At 49.3% G+C, this 17,506-nt stretch overlaps 3 protein-coding genes across 3 annotated transcripts, besides 1 other annotated feature; 1 reads left to right on the forward strand and 2 right to left on the reverse strand.

The window, feature by feature from the left end:
* Window positions 1-947: 947 nt before the first annotated feature.
* Window positions 948-9,612, reverse strand: prp8 (U4/U6-U5 snRNP complex subunit PRP8; the record flags this gene model as incomplete). The annotated part of the gene is made up of 2 exons (XM_001265866.1): window positions 948-3,423; window positions 3,479-9,612. 2 exons carry the CDS (start codon window positions 9,610-9,612, stop codon window positions 948-950), a joined length of 8,610 nt encoding a protein of 2,869 aa, XP_001265867.1.
* A 486-nt stretch (window positions 9,613-10,098) lies between these two features.
* NFIA_035390 (60S ribosomal protein eL34) lies at window positions 10,099-10,871 on the forward strand (the record flags this gene model as incomplete). The annotated part of the gene is made up of 4 exons (XM_001265867.1): window positions 10,099-10,122; window positions 10,190-10,203; window positions 10,378-10,501; window positions 10,680-10,871. 4 exons carry the CDS (start codon window positions 10,099-10,101, stop codon window positions 10,869-10,871), a joined length of 354 nt encoding a protein of 117 aa, XP_001265868.1.
* Window positions 10,872-11,461: 590 nt separating this feature from the next.
* Window positions 11,462-11,490: a microsatellite.
* Window positions 11,491-15,051: 3,561 nt separating this feature from the next.
* NFIA_035400 (forkhead box transcription factor) lies at window positions 15,052-16,247 on the reverse strand (the record flags this gene model as incomplete). The annotated part of the gene is made up of 3 exons (XM_001265868.1): window positions 15,052-15,546; window positions 15,638-16,098; window positions 16,226-16,247. The coding sequence occupies 3 exons, from the start codon at window positions 16,245-16,247 to the stop codon at window positions 15,052-15,054; spliced, it is 978 nt and encodes a 325-aa protein (XP_001265869.1).
* Between the last annotated feature and the right edge of the window lie 1,259 nt (window positions 16,248-17,506).

Genomic DNA, 17,506 nt, shown 5'->3' on the forward strand with positions numbered 1-17,506 from the left:
GAATCTGTCATGGCGTACGCTGGTGGATATGATCGCAATCTTCGGCATGCTTTGCGATCGATGATTTCCACCCGCATCTCACTACTGTAACACTGTTGGGCCGCATGGATTTTGACTTTGGTTTGACTTTGGTTCTAAAGTCCTTGAGGCAATGGTGAAACGAATTTTCGCTCTCTCAAAAGAAACCGCTAATAGTTGGCCAAGAAAAAGGAAAATTGAGGTTGCTCGGTCTACACCGGAGCCAACCGGAAGGAATGGCGTTAGTGCCTTCGAGAAGACTGAGCCAGAATGGAACAGCAGGAAGCCGGGAGGTTGGGAAATGGCTGAGTTGCTTCGTAACTAGTCTGCTGGGTAGAAAGACAGATAGACAGGAAGAGGCGGTTGTCAATGTCGACGTAGCGTGGGTCCTGTTGGTGGGATGATCTGAAGCCATCGTCAAACAATCAAATCACCTCCCAATTAAAGATGCTTCCAGCCCAGTCCAGTCTTGAGTCTGTCTGCACTAGACTGCACTATCCTTTTTACCAATCCTTCTAAGCCCCGTATTAATTTTAAAAAAGAGGATACAAGTCTCTAATCCATCTATGGAGCATAGTCGAGCTGCTTATCAAGAATCAAGCAAACATCGAACTCGACAGAACGAATCAAGTCTCAGAGTAGATCGACCATAGAATATTAATCAAACAACTGATGATTTTACTAACTACTGTACATACAAGGCCCCAGTATTCATTTCAAGTTGTAGTCTGCATCGCATAAAGATGATCATTCCTCGCTTTTCTGGTCATGGCTCGAATTATGTCGCCCAAAAAAAAAACAGATCAATGGGAAAAGAAAACACTTCGGTCATGCTTGTGGAACATTGCAAGAAGCGGAAAACGCCTCGATATCAGGGACAATAAGACAATATAGAGAAAGGAAAAGGGAACCCAACACCAGTACTTGCTTTAAGCGAAATTATCGGAACGATCAACCCAAATGTCCTCGAGTTCAGCAAAGTTCTGGAAGTGCAAAGGACGATGTTGGTCGTCATAGAATCTCAACGGCGTATCAATCTTGACATAGACAGGTCGCTTTTCGACGCTGCCGAAAGAGCTTCCCATGAAGCTATAGTTCCACACGTTATCTTCAGGGACCAGGAAGTATCCACGAATCTTGTCGCTGAGCAGCAGTTGGCATTTCTGACCCATGCTGGTCGAGAACCCTTGTGGTTGGTCAGATGTGGTGTCTTTGTTCTCAGCTCCCCACTTGTAACCCTGGGGCGTCAGCCCCCATGCTGCAAGGGAAACAGATCCAGGGGTAAATGACACTGTCATCGTGACGGTCTTCTTGTCCCACGAGGGGTGAGCATTCATCAACCGCGCATGCTGAGTCACATCCATAGCAGTCATGTAATGTGGCTCATTGCCAGAGATCGTGTGGATGATACCGAGAGGCTCAAGTCCGTTCAGATACTCATGCTGTGGCAACTGTTGGGGCAACTGAACATCTCGAGTATTTCCGACTTGCGGAATCATGACGATGGTCCGAATCTCCTTCACTTGGTCGTTATCAGGAGGGGAGCTACCGTAGAGATACCCAGCAACCTGCACTCGAAGGTCGGCAATAGTGATGAAGCGACGAAGAATGTTCTTGGGCATGATATAAGTGTATCCTTCCTCTGAAACATCATCTGACGAAATGTAGATATTGTTGGCTCTCGTGCGAAGATTCGATGTCGCAATTGCCCGTGTACGCCATTCGGTCTTCGAAGCAAACGACTGCTGTTCGTACTGAGACGTGGTCGTGACGATGATTTCTTCACCGCGAACATTCTGCGTCTTCGTCGTGACAGCTGTAAGCTGCTTGGCCTCCTCCTGCTGCTTCTCAATTTCTGCGGCCTGCTGCCGCTGAAGTGAAGGCGCGCTAATCTCCATACCAAGAATAATGTCTCGGACTTCGCTGCTCGTCAAACTTTGCACGTTCACGTTGTTCTTCTTTCCATAATCGTTCAAAATCAGGTCACGAAGTTGGACTTCAACCTTGATCCAATCCTCGTCCGATAGCGTAGGCCAGATGTGATGCTCTTGTGTAATTACCGTCTTGTCAGGTCTCAAGATGATCTTGGCCTTGTCGATATTGACGTGCAGGGCTCGCAGAATAAGAATTAGACGGGAGAAGGCGGTATACGGAGAGATGGACTTGAGCCATTCATCGTAGAGGTTGAAGAGTACCATCTGAGGTTCGGTTGCCCGCAGAATCATATCTGCCAGCTTCTCGACCTTCATGGCAGCCTGGAACGGCAGCTGGAGCTCAGAGGCACGGATGGAGATGTTGGGGAAGTCGAGCAGATGGACTTCAAGGGGATCTAGAAGACCTTTCCGAGTGACAATGAGCTGCTTAGGCTGTTCTTCCACAGGCAGAGACCGAATGAGTGCTGCAACTTCTTCGGCTGTCTTCCACTTCGCCAATTGGCCAAGACGCTTCTGACCAGCCCAAACACTAGTGTGAATAATCTTGAGGAACAATTGACCAGTCCGAGGGTTGAAAATGAAGATGGCACCGTTGATGGGCTTTGTGGTCAAGTTGCCTTCGAAGGTCTTATGAATGGTGACACGGTAGACATTGGTATCGTCAATGAACAGTTGAATCTGCGGGCTGAACAGTTCGGAGTAATTCTGAGAGTTGAGGAACTCCTGGTTGCTTTCAGACGCATACAACTGCAGACCCTTTCGAATACGCTCTCTTAGTACATACAAGGCAGGGTTTGCCTTCATGATCTTGGCCATGGCCTGCTGGATCAGAGTCTTCAAGCCCGGGAAGTACTGTCCGTACGCCGAATAGAGGTTGTATGCAAGATCAATACCAATCATGAGACCAGTGGCGGAAGGATAGATACTCATGCTATCGGTAGTGTAGTCGAGGTACTTGGCGCGGACATATCTCTCGATATCATGAGAATCGTAATCGCCGTATCTTAACTGCACATCAAGCCAGAACTTGTTCGTAGTGGTCGGCTCGTAAACGTCTTTCGTGTCGAACAAAATGGAAGGTCTAGTCACGTTCCACTTGTTTGTTGCAAAGAGCAGGATGTCTGCGCACGAACTGTTCATCTTGTAAGACTTACGTGGGTGAATGGTCTCCTTCTGGACAGCTTCGATGCCCAACTGCTCGAGTTCCTGATCAAACACCTGGCACAAGTCCATGACGACAGATTCGTGGATTTTCTGCCACAAGTGCGCACGGAAGATCTGAATCAAGGAAATCTTCAAAGTGGGGATCTTGCCGTGCAAGAAGATACCTGTAAGATCAAGCTGCACCTGGAAACCGACATAGACGTTGGCACGGTTGATGGTTGGGGACCACCACAGGGTGAACCGACGGTTAGGGATTTGGTTCAAACCAGACCGCTGAGCATTTGTGAGCTTCTTGAATTTCATCGACCTGAAATATTCGTTAGCAAAATGTCCACAATATTAAAAAGGGAGGGTGCTCCAACTCTTCAAATCCACTGTTATGCAAGACAAGGTAATCATGTCGCAGGTAAAGCTGATCTTTGTCGACTCTAAAACCAGCCCACTCCGTGGTCTCAGGTTCAAGGGAAATGTCCTTGATCATGAAACTGTGAGTCTGGGGAATCAAACGCTCAACGCCTTTCTTCCGCGCAAGGAGACAAGGAACCTCGGCCACATTCCCAGAGATCTGGGCAAAGAGCTGGGGATACCTCTCCGTGCGAGCAGGGTTCCACATCATATGTCGCTTGGTCCAGACACTGAGACCTAAAGAACGTGCCAGCGCGACAACGTCCCAAAAGAGCTTGGAATGGCAACGCTCACTCTGGGCAAAGCCAAGCATATTCTCTGGATAGACGTACCAACCGTCACTATCGATGAGACCTGCCAGAACGGCAAGACGGACAGACCGAGAGTTTTTCATGTATATCGATGGAATATGCTTCCGGTCGGTTTCAGGACCTGTTTCTTTTTGAGCAATAACCCCCAAGGCGTCGAGCGCCCGGGGGAGCGAGTCAACACGACTGCCTTCGGATTGTTCCACGATCTGGTGAAGAAGTTCATCTTCCTCGTCGCCATTCAAATCTCCATATGCTCGACGGCCTGTTCGCAGGCGGTGGTTCCGCCGACGATTGGAGAAGTGAGACTGGGATAGCTGGCTTTCCGGCTCCGGCCGAAATTCGGAAGCATCGGGGTCTCCAAGCTCATCCTCATCAGCGCTGTCGGCTTCCTCGTCCTCGCTATCGGTTTCGAGCAGATCGAGATCAGCTTTCTGCTCTACCATCGAAGCTTGGTGGACTGGTTTGATCGTCGAAGCCTGGCTTGGTTCTTCCGTCGAACCTTGACTTGGCATGAGTCCTTCAGACACTTCTGGTTGTGCGATACTCTTAGCAGCAAGTCGTAGCTTCCGAATGGTCTGTCGTGCTTGACGAACAACCGGACGATGTTCAATGGTATCCGGGACAGTCGCATAGCCAAGTTGACCGTGCCATGTGAGGTACATATCCAATTCAGCAGCATGGTTCACGAGGAACTCACGAACAGTCTCTCCATGACTGTTGTAGATCGTGGTGCTCCTACTGTTACCATCGCCAAGCCAAAGCCCGAGGAAATACGGGTTTACCGGCACTGACTGCTCAGGCAACTCGAAGCCAGGACATCTGAACACACGATACCGACTCCGTTCTTCTGTACTAAGCGCGGCGAACTCAGCTGCCGTCATTTCAACGGTATCGTAGCGCTCTGCTGCTGAAACCTCAGGTAGCTCGTCATCGTCTCCATTTCCTGGTTCTTCAGCGTTCGTGCTTGGCATTGACTCGAAAGTAGTCGCTCTCTTCTCCCGGTGAAGAACCAGAATATGGTTTGGCGTAACCACAAGGTCCTCTTTACTTCCATCAATCTTGATACGGTAGAGACGGTCTTCACCGTTCACAATGTTGAAAGCCCGGCGAGGACCGCCGTCAGGACCAAGGAGTAAATCTCCCTCTTTGACATCCTGGACCTCAATTTCGCTACCGTCATACCGTAGCAGCCGTGTCCCCTTGGCAAGGCATGCTCTTTCCCAAAAGAGCCCCTCCCAAGATGGAAAAGCAGTTGCCTTGAACAAGGTGTGCTCGAGAATAGTCTCAACACCACCAAGTGCTTGGATGACATCTGTGCGGTAAGCGTTCAAGTTCCAGAGTTTACCGTCATGACGTTGACTTGTCCACCAGAATGGATTGCTCTTCATCAGCTGGTACTGCTTGAACTCGGCTCTGAGACGGAAACCTTTATCGAAGCTGAGTGTGCTTCGATCCTTTTGGAAAAGAGTGTTGATACGAGGGAGACCGCGATCCCAGCTATCTTCCAAGTCCTCCAAAGTCAGACGGCGATTCTGCTGCTGAGCTTCCATCCGCTTCTGAGAGTATTCCATCCAGACTCGCTGAGAGTCGATGAATTCGGCCTCCCATGGAATGATGTATCGGAAGATGTTAGGAATGAGGGTCTCCTCGTCATGTGACATACCCGCTCGGAAGTGAGTAATGCCGGTATCCGTCTGCTTCGACCACCGCTTGTCACTGGCGGGAATCAAAATATGAGAACCCGAAATCATGCCCAGACCACCCAGTTCCTTTGGCGTGTAGAAGACCGCAGGAGGGAAACGCGAGGGCATCTTGGAGTTCAGACCAATCTTAACGCGAGTCTGAATCTTGGTCTCACATTTGACAATCGTGTCCAAAAGATTGACGGTGGAGACAGCAGCTTCACGATAGTACGTAAAGAGCGCGATAAGAGCGGTGTTCCACTTGTTGGCGATCTTGGTGAAAGTGGTTGAACCCGAGGACATGAGGATTTGCCGGATTCGGTTGTTGAATTTCTGGATGTCCTCCTCCGTTACTTGCAAGAAAGCATGGGCTGTGCGCTCCTTGGTGGCGTTGTCTACCAGAGACCACACACTGTCCTTGACTGAGAACTCCTCATTCTGATTGCGAATCTTTGGCAGAATACGGACCTCAAATCCACACATGGAGAACAGCAGGTTCGGGTTGTCCTTGCTGTACACGCTAGCAAAGGTATCATCCCATTCAATCGTCGTAATTGACCGCGGCAGACGGTTCTTCAAATCCCAGAAGGCAGCGCGACCGAGATTAACATCGTGTCGCATCAGACGCATACGGCAATCACGCGGCCAGCACTTCTTGTTCTTATATCCAATAACGTTCTCGAAATTAGGATCAGGGTTCTCTGTAAGGAAGCGCTGAATAAGATCCCTGGACTCGTCGGCGGTGAATCTGAAGAATACCCAGATCTTGTCGACATAGCGAGTGTACAAACGAATGGGATGTCTTGTCTCAGTGGCACGGTCTCTGAATTGCAAGAAGTCGTTGGGACTCTGCGGCGGACCTGCCATCTCACTGGCTCTCTGCAAACCAAGGAGCAGCAGATCAATCATAAGACCATAATACTGGAAGACGAAACCAGAGAACTGCAGCCCCCTGATCAATCCGTAGCTGTTGGTATGGTTCATATCCTTGTAGCTCAGCTGCACATTGTTCTTCGAAGTAATGTAATCAGCCAAGTTGTGGTCCATGATCAAACGTAGCAGACGATTCAAGAGAGTAAGATCAATCTTCTCATAGACCTTGGATAACTCCGTTTCGATCATGACATTCGTCTCGCCATCGGCAGTTTCCCAGACGTTGGACAAATTATTGATTCCCTGGGCCCACTTGTAGGTCAGCAGTGGAGGGACTTCAGAATCGGAAGGTTTGATCCAAGCTGGGAAGAGGTGGCGCTGCTCTGCCTGATACCAAAGGTACTGGTCCAGGTAGGCGTCCGTGATCTTCTCGATCGGCTCAACATCGTACACAGGGTTGATGTTGTTGTAATTGTCATTCATGTCGATTCCAACTTCCTTAAATGCTCTCTGAGTGAGAAGGAATCTCTTGATTCGGGCCAGCGTGGTTCCAGGAGAGTCGTATGCCTGTTCAATGAGAGCAAGTTCTTCTCGCTGACTCTGGTTCAGTCTACCCTTCACAGAGTAGGCCTCGCGGAGGCGTTCGAGAGCAAGAATAAGAATCTTGGTGTCATGCTTGTATGAGACACTCGGGAACGGAATGGGTGAGAACTTGCGAGACTCGAGCCAGTGCACCATGGTTGTGTAAATCGCCACCGCTTCTTCGGAAGATACATAAGGACCATCCTTCAAATAATTGTGCTGTCTCTCCTGCTCAGCCTTGAGCCAAAGCCGAGTCAGTCGACCAAGATTCTTCTTGGCAACAGTCTTATCCACGGTGGCACCGCGGCGGATACGTTCACGATTGTAGTGTGCGACAGATATCCACCAATCGGCCTTGCTCTTCACATATCGCAAGATAATATTCTCGATAGGTGCTGGGAGCCCCGGCACCTTCCAGGGAATATTACTCTTCCAGCATCGCCATGCTTCAGACAGATGTTGCAGAACTGTGTTGACTTTGTTCTGTTTGATACCTTCAGGCATCATGTCCATCAGATCCGCCATGACGGAGGCTCGCAGTTCAAGATCGAAGTGCGACTCGACACGCTGTTTAGTGACGGTCTTGGCAACGCCCTTGCTATGACGACCCTCAAACTGACGAGAAAGCAAGTTTCCAAGCCATCTCTCAAGAAGAGGAATGATACCGCGCATGAAGAACAGCCAAACGCGCCAAGCAGGGGCCCAGAAACCGCAACCAGGACCTTTACCCACAGGGCCAGAGTTGAATCGGTAGTAGATCAAATGCTTCAGGTCCTTGCAGGAACGGATTTGATGCATCAACTTGTACTTGTAACGGTACATACCGGTCAACTGTCCAACATGGTTGAAAGCATACAGAATGCCATCCGCCAATTGAAAAGCATCGATGTTACCCAGACGGTATTGAACTTGCGCATCGACAATTAACTTTGTAAGGCGCAAAATCTCACGCATCAAGTGAAAAGCGTTACCGAAGCGGGACTTCTTTCGCTCCTTAGTGGTCAGTGTCTTAACTGGCTTCAAATTGAAGTTGTAGTCGAGATGCAGATAAGTCAAGTTCTTTCGGTGAATCAAGAGGTTGAGCATGTTGAAACCCTGGCGGCAAACCTGGAGACCAGCTTCAACCCAGTCGATTGTCGTCTGCTGGAAAAACTTGGTAGATTTCAGGGTCTTCAACAGATTTTGCTTGTTCTGGGCCTTAGGCTTCTTCTTGTGCAACTCATTAAGCACATACGTCTTGAGAAGCTTCTGATACGAGACTCGGACCTTCACAGGCTGGCCCTGAGGGCAATGCTCCAGGTACCACTGCTTGACGAGTGGCACGTCCTGCGCGCGCACCATCTTCCCTGATCTCTTATTGAACGGATGAGGAGCCCACCACAGGGCGATCGCTGAGGCAGTATCAGGTGTGTACAGTTCCTCGTCAGCGAAGAAGGGCTTCACCTCCGGTGGGAGTTCAAAAAGATCGTCCTCATTGTTTCCGGGCCCAAAGATCTCATCCTCATGACTGACTGTAACGTTTCTGGGGGCGACAGAGCGCGACGAGATGGGATTGATGACAGGGTCGAAGTAGAAAGCAGGAAGGTTAGGGTCGGTTCGGACGTAAACGACTTGAGGATGAGAATACCAGGAAACTTTCACGCTTCTCGGGAGGGTGTTATATAAGAAAGGGAAAGCGACTCTGTACTCCGTCCGGATGGGTGCTCGAAAGATGATGCGGTCGATCGCATTGAATTCACTGAAATCCTCGTCATTGGGATCGATGTCCTTGTACAAAGGCTCAAAGCGTGGGCCACCGGGGATGGCAACATTCAAGGCCTTTGCCGTAAGGAAACTGTTGAGGTCAAACATGTGAAAGTAATTCTGGTCGACCACATCACTGAGTAACTGATGACTTAACCGGTAGAGAGTTGCCATCTGCGGAAGGGTCAAATTCCAGCTCTTATAGCTTGGTCCATTGACATGAGGGGTATCAAGTAGCGGCCGGTGATCGTAGAACCACTCGTACACGGGGGCATCTTCGGATTCGTCGAGCTCCATCTGGACCGGCTCCAAGGGCTCGACGTCTTCGATATTCTCCGACCACGATAGGGGAGGTTCCTCGTCATCGAAAGGGGGAAAGCGCATCCGCTTGAAATGTCTGCGGTCGCTCTTTTCTCGCCGCATACACACCCACATGGTAGCCCACTGAGCATGGAAAACCGGTTCGATGACCCTCGGGGTCTCGTTCACGAGCGTAAGGCAACCATTCACATGGTACAGCACCTTGACCTCACGAGCCGATTCCCAAGGCATGGGCATGTTCTCCAGCAGCTTCAGCACGGCGTGAGGCATGAACTTCAGCGCGCCGAGATAGCTGCGCTTCTCGTTGCTGAACTTCTTCTGTGATACGTCGCCGATATCTCTGACAATCTTCCGCAAGTGCTCCGGAGGCATGTCCGCCTTCTGTGTCTCAACGAACCCGCCTTTCCTCTTCTCTCCAAACCGATTGCGCTGCGTCCGCAGCCATTCGTTCTTCTTCTGAGCAAACTTTGCGACATTCGGATCCGCTGGGGGCTGGTATCCTGGCGGCGGCGGCGCCAAAGGCATGGAAGGAGGGGCTGCACCCCATCCTGGGGGAGGGGGAGGAGGCAACGACGCCATGGTGATGGCGATTAATGAAAGAAAGACGCTTTCGACTTAAGCCGACTCTGATAATGGAGCAAAGTCGCGTCAAACCACGTCGAGAAAAATCATCAAACTCAAGACGAAAGCACCGACGGGACTTCACAAGACTGATGGTTATGAAGATATATTCGCGTCGGAAGAATGAAATGATAGCCCCGAAGAGAAAATCCCAACTCCCGAACGATCCCCTTCTCACAACGGGTGATGGAAGACGCTGTTCTGGCTCCTTTCTTGGTGATGGGCAAGCTTGAACAGAGGTGGCGGCTCTCTGCGGAAAGCCGCTAGTCCATATTGGTGTTAGCGCAAGCTCGCCAAATTTGCGCTAGCGCGGCCTTCCAGGGCTCCGAGCGAAACCCACACAAATCCAGATGACTTTGAGAATTCTACGAGGACAACGACGACAACCGACGACGCCGCCGCCAATCTCTTGATCACCGTTTTAGAGGTTCAAGGACAATCAAAATGGCGAACAACAGATTGCAATACGTGAGTTTCTTATACTGGAATACAATTTTTACTTGGATGAAATGCTGATTCCCTTTTTTTTATACAGCGGAGACGGAACCCGTACGTTTGAAATTCCCTCCCAGAAGTTCACAATCCTATGCCCCCTGCGTCGCTTTAATCATCGGCGTTGTTCGCTTTAATTCAGTGACATATGGCATGATATTTGGCGCGACGAGACACATCAGTTCCGAGTCTGCCCTTGAAGCACGATATTGATAGGTTTTTGTTCTACAGGTACAACACGCGGTCCAACAAGGTCCGCATCATCAAGACTCCTGGCGGCGAGCTCCGTTACCTCCACATCAAGAAGAAGGGCACTGCTCCCAAGTGCGGTGACTGCGGCATCAAGCTCCCCGGCGTGAGTGCTCCCGAGTGAAATTCTGGCTAGGAAGTGGTCTTCTGTGCGCTTTTTTGGGTGTCCTTCGATCGTACTGTCAATTCGAAACATGACAAGTTCGGGGACGGAAAGCGCACATCCCGATCGCCTCTGGCCAATTTATAGGAAGATGAGCAGGATCACTGATTGAAATGCTTAGATTCCCGCCCTCCGTCCCCGTGAATACTCCCAGATCTCCCGGCCCAAGAAGACCGTCAGCCGTGCCTACGGTGGTTCTCGCTGCGCCGGTTGCGTCAAGGACCGTATCGTTCGTGCTTTCCTGATCGAGGAGCAGAAGATCGTCAAGAAGGTCCTCAAGGAGTCTCAGGAGAAGGCCGCTGGCAAGCGCTAAACGGATTACGTTTTGTTCTCGGTGTTGGTCTTTTTCAAAGTGGGAAGCGAATGATATGGAAAAATTCGGCCGGGTACGGTTCTCTTAGAGATAAAAGATGAACAGACACGGCTAGCATGCGAACCTTGTAAGGTCGTGGCTATCAATGAAATTTCATTTTCACCATGAGTTATCAGCTCTCCCTGTCACTGTGTTGATCTGTCCAGAGGGAATACACGAGAGATCCAGCGATGAAATAATGATCACGCTCATCAGAGAACCATTTCACTCTGTCCGGACGCGTAGCTTCCCACTTCTGCAGGCCGACCTCATTTGAATATAACGTAGTTACGGATTACTCGTTGGTCATTAAGAAATCGTTTCCTTTACCTTACGACTCTCAAGTCATCTGTTCAGGGTTCATATAAAGATTTCGATGGTCATGCTTAAATAGTCATGGCAGATTGCCAGCTTCTTCCGATGTGGCGAAGCCTGAATCGTCAGGCATCGATTGCTGTTGAAAAATATGTTGGAGCACGATGCAACGTACTTGCAATTTCTCCTCGAGGGAGAAGATTTCATGGACCCAGTCGAAATATTGAATATTGTCCAAAAAAAAAAAAGAAAAAAGAAAAACAAACACAGCACTGACATTTGGAAAAGCATAGTGCGTGGAAATGAGAGTCGGGGGGCACGATAATATATCTCTAGAAGTGGGTGGCTGCTCGTACATGTACTAGGACCCGACACCTACTGCTCCGGGTACCACCGTGCTACATCGGCAAAACGTGAAAGGGAGGACCAGATTCTTCGCGGCAGAAGTAACAATACCCTTCTCGAAGAGCGCACAGATGGATGAATGATGTCGGAGCTCCCTCCTTGTGATCAATAATACAAGTCTACCATCACGATCACCATTCGACAAGGCAACTATCAACCTGGTAAAGTGCTCTTTCTTATCCTATCAATCCGTAAGACTATGAAACTATGTACGGGATGTGGATGATGTCGTACATATACACGCATCCTTGAATTCATCGCTGAACAAATCGTGTCGATGTATTTTTGACAATATCCCTTTTTTATCCACGTCAAAGTACCTTCAGGTACCGAGACCGGGTGAATCCTGGTCGGTTATTAGGACGGCATGCAGCGAGCTAGTACATAGCTGAGGGTCTAACAAGGTGTTCCACGATTGTGAAATCCACTGTTGTGCTGTACTCCGTAGATCTTGGGGGATCTGGCTGGAGAGAGTCGGTCATTCAATGGGCCCCGTCAGCATGAGTCTAAGTCATGCATCTATCGTTTAAGGCATTACGATCTCCACTAATCGGCGTATCTAAGGATTTATTTCGGACAGAAATAAGAAGCTGTGCTGTAAGTCCGCCGTCTGTGGGACGTAGACTAGTACTCTATCAGTAGATAGAGTTCTGTCACTGAAGGCTGATCGACAGAGGAATGTCACCTGTCAATTATGTAACCAGCCATAGAAAGATCACATATGTATACCTTTTCGACTCAGACACATGATGCGCATTGCTGTACAGATTACACTGCTGTAGGCATCCTATGGAAGCGGTGGACGTCACTCAGCTATGAGCCCATTCTTCTCGCGCTCCAGGTACCCGTGATCCTCGTGAGAACCTTGTCTTCGACACGGAAACCAGTCGTCAACCGAACAGGTGATGCATGAAACCAGCTGTAGCTGCGTGCTGATACCCCGAAGGATCTATAATAGCATCCACATAAGCACGTCCCGATGCAGGATCTAGGAAGAAGATCATATGCTCGGGGGATGGCGGAAACGGCGTTGAGTCCCCTATTGACCTGTAAACATTAGCAACTATTCTCTGCAACTGCAAGAGGGGTGAGAAATGAGCACGCACCAAATATAACCTAGTCTAGAGGCTGATACGGGGATCTGCTTTTTCGGAAATGAACCCTGGTGTGACAACCCGGGCGTTTAAGATCCGGTGAGGACAGGTGGAAGGAGAATCCAGGCAACCCAGTCATAATTGCGAAGGCAACGAGCTAGTCCGAAGTGGAATGATGTTCTATTCTTTGATGAGCAGCATGCACCATGAGGAACATCCCATAAGCCCTAGCACCGTAAAGCAGGGAAAACAATAATAAACCACATGATGCACAACAAAGAAAGAGACGGAGGAAGACCGCGGTCTGCTTTACTCTTTTCACATTGAATCTCCGATCATGGCGCTCAAGCCATGATGCTAGTTCAAGGAGACGTAGAATTCATCAAGCACTCAAGAGTCGATCACCATACGGAGTATGCAGCTCGCCAATAGAAGGGTGATGAGAAAGCGGCGTTTTGATCATGATCCGTTTCTGTAGTTGTAGGACAATGGCTGGGCTAGGCTGTATCTCGGCCAATTGCCCTCAAGTAGACTACGTCAAGCAGCTTAGAGTTCGGTGCGGGCCATTATTTTTATAGAAAACGTTCTTTTGGCTTTTTTTTGAAGCTTTGAAAGCATGAAGTAAGTGATTACTCATGGACATGAATGGATCGATTCACTTTGCTGAGTTTGACAGTGGAATTCATGTCGCAAGTTCCTGCAGGAAAAAGCAGCCCAACTCGCAGATAAGTAGAGAGACACTGTAACTACTTGAGGAGGAGTGTGTCATCATACCTAAGGCCTTGAATCTCATTGTCAGATGTTAATGACCTTGATCGGCGACTCATCCCCAGGGGATTTGACGTGGATGCTCATCTCGAACTCCTTTATCCGGTACAATCCACGCCAGAAGAAAAACGGACATCATACTCGAACCATCGAATAACAGAGCACACGAGAAATGAAACCCGTCGAATCAAGTCCAGAGCCACTCAGAATCCACAGCGGTCACACTGTCTGGCGCTGTCGTTGCGCGCCATTGGGCTTGGCTGCATTACAGTGGCAGATTGACATCCACAAAGGCGAGATATGAGAGAGTAAGGAGCTACATCCCAGCTCGAATCAAATGTGACAGGCTGACAGCATTTACATACATGAACCGTCAGACTCTAACATCAACTTATGTAGACTCTATCTATCTCTCTCTGGGGACCTGTCAGTTAGGCATTTGTATGGTACTTTTGATAGTGCCTTCTGGCAGAGTTTAATTTTCTGCGCTAAAACCCCAATGGTACGTGCTTAGAGCGTTAGGGTCATCTAGCGCGCTGGAGATATTCGGTCTTCTGGAGAGATGACTCGCCAGATCTCCATCTCGCTTCAATCAGACGAACAAGATGACAACGCAGTCTCTTCTCGTCTCGTCTGTCTTTGGCGTAATGAGGGATCGTCCAACTGTCAATCGACCCCACCACCCCCGAGGGACATTTTCTTACATATTTTCACATACTCCATACATACATACCTGCACACACCCTTGAAGATGGCACCTTAGCTCCCTATCATTATCAATTAGATGCCTTGCGTAGGTAATCACAAGGCAGAAACACCAGCCCCCCGACTGTATGGCTGAAAAATGAGCTCGAGGACGGCTGAATCTTCCGCCGAATAATCGCTTCTGCCTCGTTCTATCTGCACGTATTATGTCGGCATTGTTTTTTGTGTTCTGACTCGTGTAGATGAACGATCTATACGGAGAACGGAGGACATCGGACAGCATCCTTCGTCCTCGATGACGCGAGTCCTACGACAAGCTGACATGGATGCTGAGAGTCTGTTCGGAACTGGCATTACCCTATCATTATCATCACCATCATCGTCGCGTCAGAGTCTGCAACTACTGTCCACATGATCGACGTCAAATAGAGAGACAAATCAAATCAGCCTGGAGAGGTAATAAGACCGGGACACATAACAAATACGAAATCTTCGACGCCCCACCAGTAACTTTTTTTGCTCTTTACTAAGCCAGAAATGAAAAAAGGATGAGCAAAAAGGAAAATGCATCGACATGAAATCATGAACAAATGCTGGCTGGGACTGAAAATAATCAGCTACAGTACAAGTTTAGTTTGTGCAAGTCAAGTATCAGAGTACTGGCCCTGGTGTCTCGAAAATCTGGTTGACTGTGGCCCACTCTCTCTCAATAGTCCAGAAATTGTGAGCTGAAGATCTGATGAGGGTTCCGCGCCGGTCCACTAGCCATGGTTATTAACTGTAGGTAATCAATGGGGGAACCTCCATTCCCGCTTTCATATGCAAAACAATACTCTTCGCTAGGCCCCGCCATGTCATAGAACATAGGGGTACAGGGAGGGGGCTTCCGTGCAGCCAATAACGCTACCCGAATTGTACTGTTCCGCCGACGGTCGATACATCAGCGTGGCCGGACCCGACGCACGGGTTGGTGACACTGTCGCCACAGAAGTAGCTGCGCGAAGGTACGGAGGGCGATTCACCATCTGTGACGGTAGCTGCTGCTGCAGCTGCAGAGGGGCGGGATGCAGATACAGTCGTTCCCTTTGTGCAGCGTCCTGCTGGCCGCCTGTCATCAAAAATATCTGGCCGCGATACTTGGCTGCAATCTTGGTCGCCTTCCCTCCTTTGGCCCCAGATCGTTGGCGCTGGGGAGCCGGCGGATCCGAGCCCAAAGGCCTCTTATGATTCGCTTGCTTCCTGTACCGGGTAGTCGACTGGATGCCTTTCCTGTATGCCTCGTCCGTGAGGCGCCAGTAATTCACGGCCTTTTTGCCATTGGGAGATTCTACCCTCACGGCTTCAAATCCCTGCGAGTCAATGTCAGATCTTAGCACGCAACTCCAACAGAGATCAAAACAAAGAAAAGGTAAAACCATGGAGATCTGTGGGATTACATACCGCATTCATTGAGAGATTGTGCCGGATACTGTTCTGCCATCCTTTTGAGCGTTGATCTCTCCCTTTGCTTGTATTTTGCTCGAACCAGCTGTAAATCTCTTGAAGTGTACGCTTCCTATCAGGGGCGGTCTTGAGAGCTTCCGCGATCAAATGAGAATAGGGAAGGTCTGTGGGACCACTGTCGTCTGGAATTGAATTCTTTCCTGCGTCATTACGCTCGATTTCTCGCTCAACTTCTGTTCTCTCCCGATTGACATGTTGTGAAGAATTGGAAGACATAGCTGACCTTGTTGCAGGAGAGGGCGTGATATGCATCGTCTCAGAGTGTTGTGGAAAGTATTCAGCGGTTGGTGAAGGCGTAAGGTAGATCTGAGAATCAGGGCCATTGCGACCGTGGCCCTCTACTCCATGAATCCAGTCCGACGGACTTTCAGTCGCACGAGGGTATCCCAACGGAATTTCTGCATGGTCCGGTCTGGTGTAGGGCGCTATCGTATGAGACGTCCCTTCATCACAGTATGAAAATAGATAAAGATTTCCATCTTTTGGAGCTTCCAGCGGTGAAGTAGAAGCACTGAGGGGATAAACCTGAGTCGTACTGAGCGCCCATGGGTCAGGAAAAGTGAATGCTGTCTCCAGGGTCTCTGGGCTGCTTGAACTTGAGTTCACCCACACTATCGAGCAGGGATTGGAATTATCAGGATTCTCTGCTAAAGAGCCATCAGAAGAGGGGGATGATGATTGTGACGGCTGTGAAGAGTAATGATGATAAGCTTGATGGTCAGAGTAGTTTGCGGGTAAATCGTAGGAAGGATTGGAGTGAAACATATTGTCTAGTCTTAAGACAGCTAATGTCAATCACAGGCTGTTTTGAAACTCCACACGACCTTGTTGAACTGACATCAGAAGATAATATCCACAGAGAAGAGATAATAGTAATAGAGTTTAATAAGGTGTAAGACTGGCACACGAGAGAGAGAAAGATCAAGCGCACTGATGAGGGGATGGCCCCGTCAGATACAGGGAAGAGTAGACCAGAATTGTGGAGAGTAAATGCAAAAATAAAGAGATAGAAGCCAGAAAGAGCCCCAGAAATTGACAGGTATTCCAAAGACAAAGAAAAAAGAAAAAGCAAAAAGAAAGGAAACGCGGGACCACTGAGCAAGAGAGAAGATGCACCAGGTCATTCAAGGTGAACTATCATGAGGTGAAAGCGTAGAGTGCCAGCTCATACCTAAACTTGACGTCCTTCCTTCTTGTCGCCTTTTCTGCTGCGGACTACCCGACAGATTCATGCACATCTGGCCCCAACGAACAAGGGGGGAAGGGTCTGAGACGTAGGGTGACTAGTTTTTGGCCGTGTCAATGCGTCTTGAGTGTGGTAGACTCATACAGTGGTCGTGCTTCAATCCATTCCTTCTACAGGAAATGCTTTCCCAGGCTGTGGAACAGGGATCCAGTATAGGGTCGCAACTAATGACCTCCATGACTGTGAAGAGACTGGATCTGGTACTACAGAGGGCTGCAACGGATCAATTAGTGAAATTTTTACAAGCTAGGCCGACCGGGATTAGCTTAGACCTCGCGAATAGCGGATGCCTGCAGAGAGTCTTCCTATGCTCCATACTTTAATACATGGAACAACCCGAAAATGGAGCTATGAGAGCACGGAAAAAGAAAAAGAAAGAAGATACAGGACACAGGCCTTTCTGGAATCGATATTGCCACAGGGTCTTGAGGAACCCCAAGTGCTTCTCTTTCGATCCATCCTGCAGATACTCAAGCAATTCCTCTGTTCCCCGTCCAGCCGGAAGCCGTCAAACGGCCTGCAGGTGGCATAAGGTGTCACATAGCCGCCGCTTCGCCACA

This window comes from Aspergillus fischeri, genomic scaffold (genome assembly GCF_000149645.3).
Source record: "Aspergillus fischeri NRRL 181 1099437636247 genomic scaffold, whole genome shotgun sequence".
Lineage (NCBI taxonomy): Eukaryota > Fungi > Ascomycota > Eurotiomycetes > Eurotiales > Aspergillaceae > Aspergillus > Aspergillus fischeri.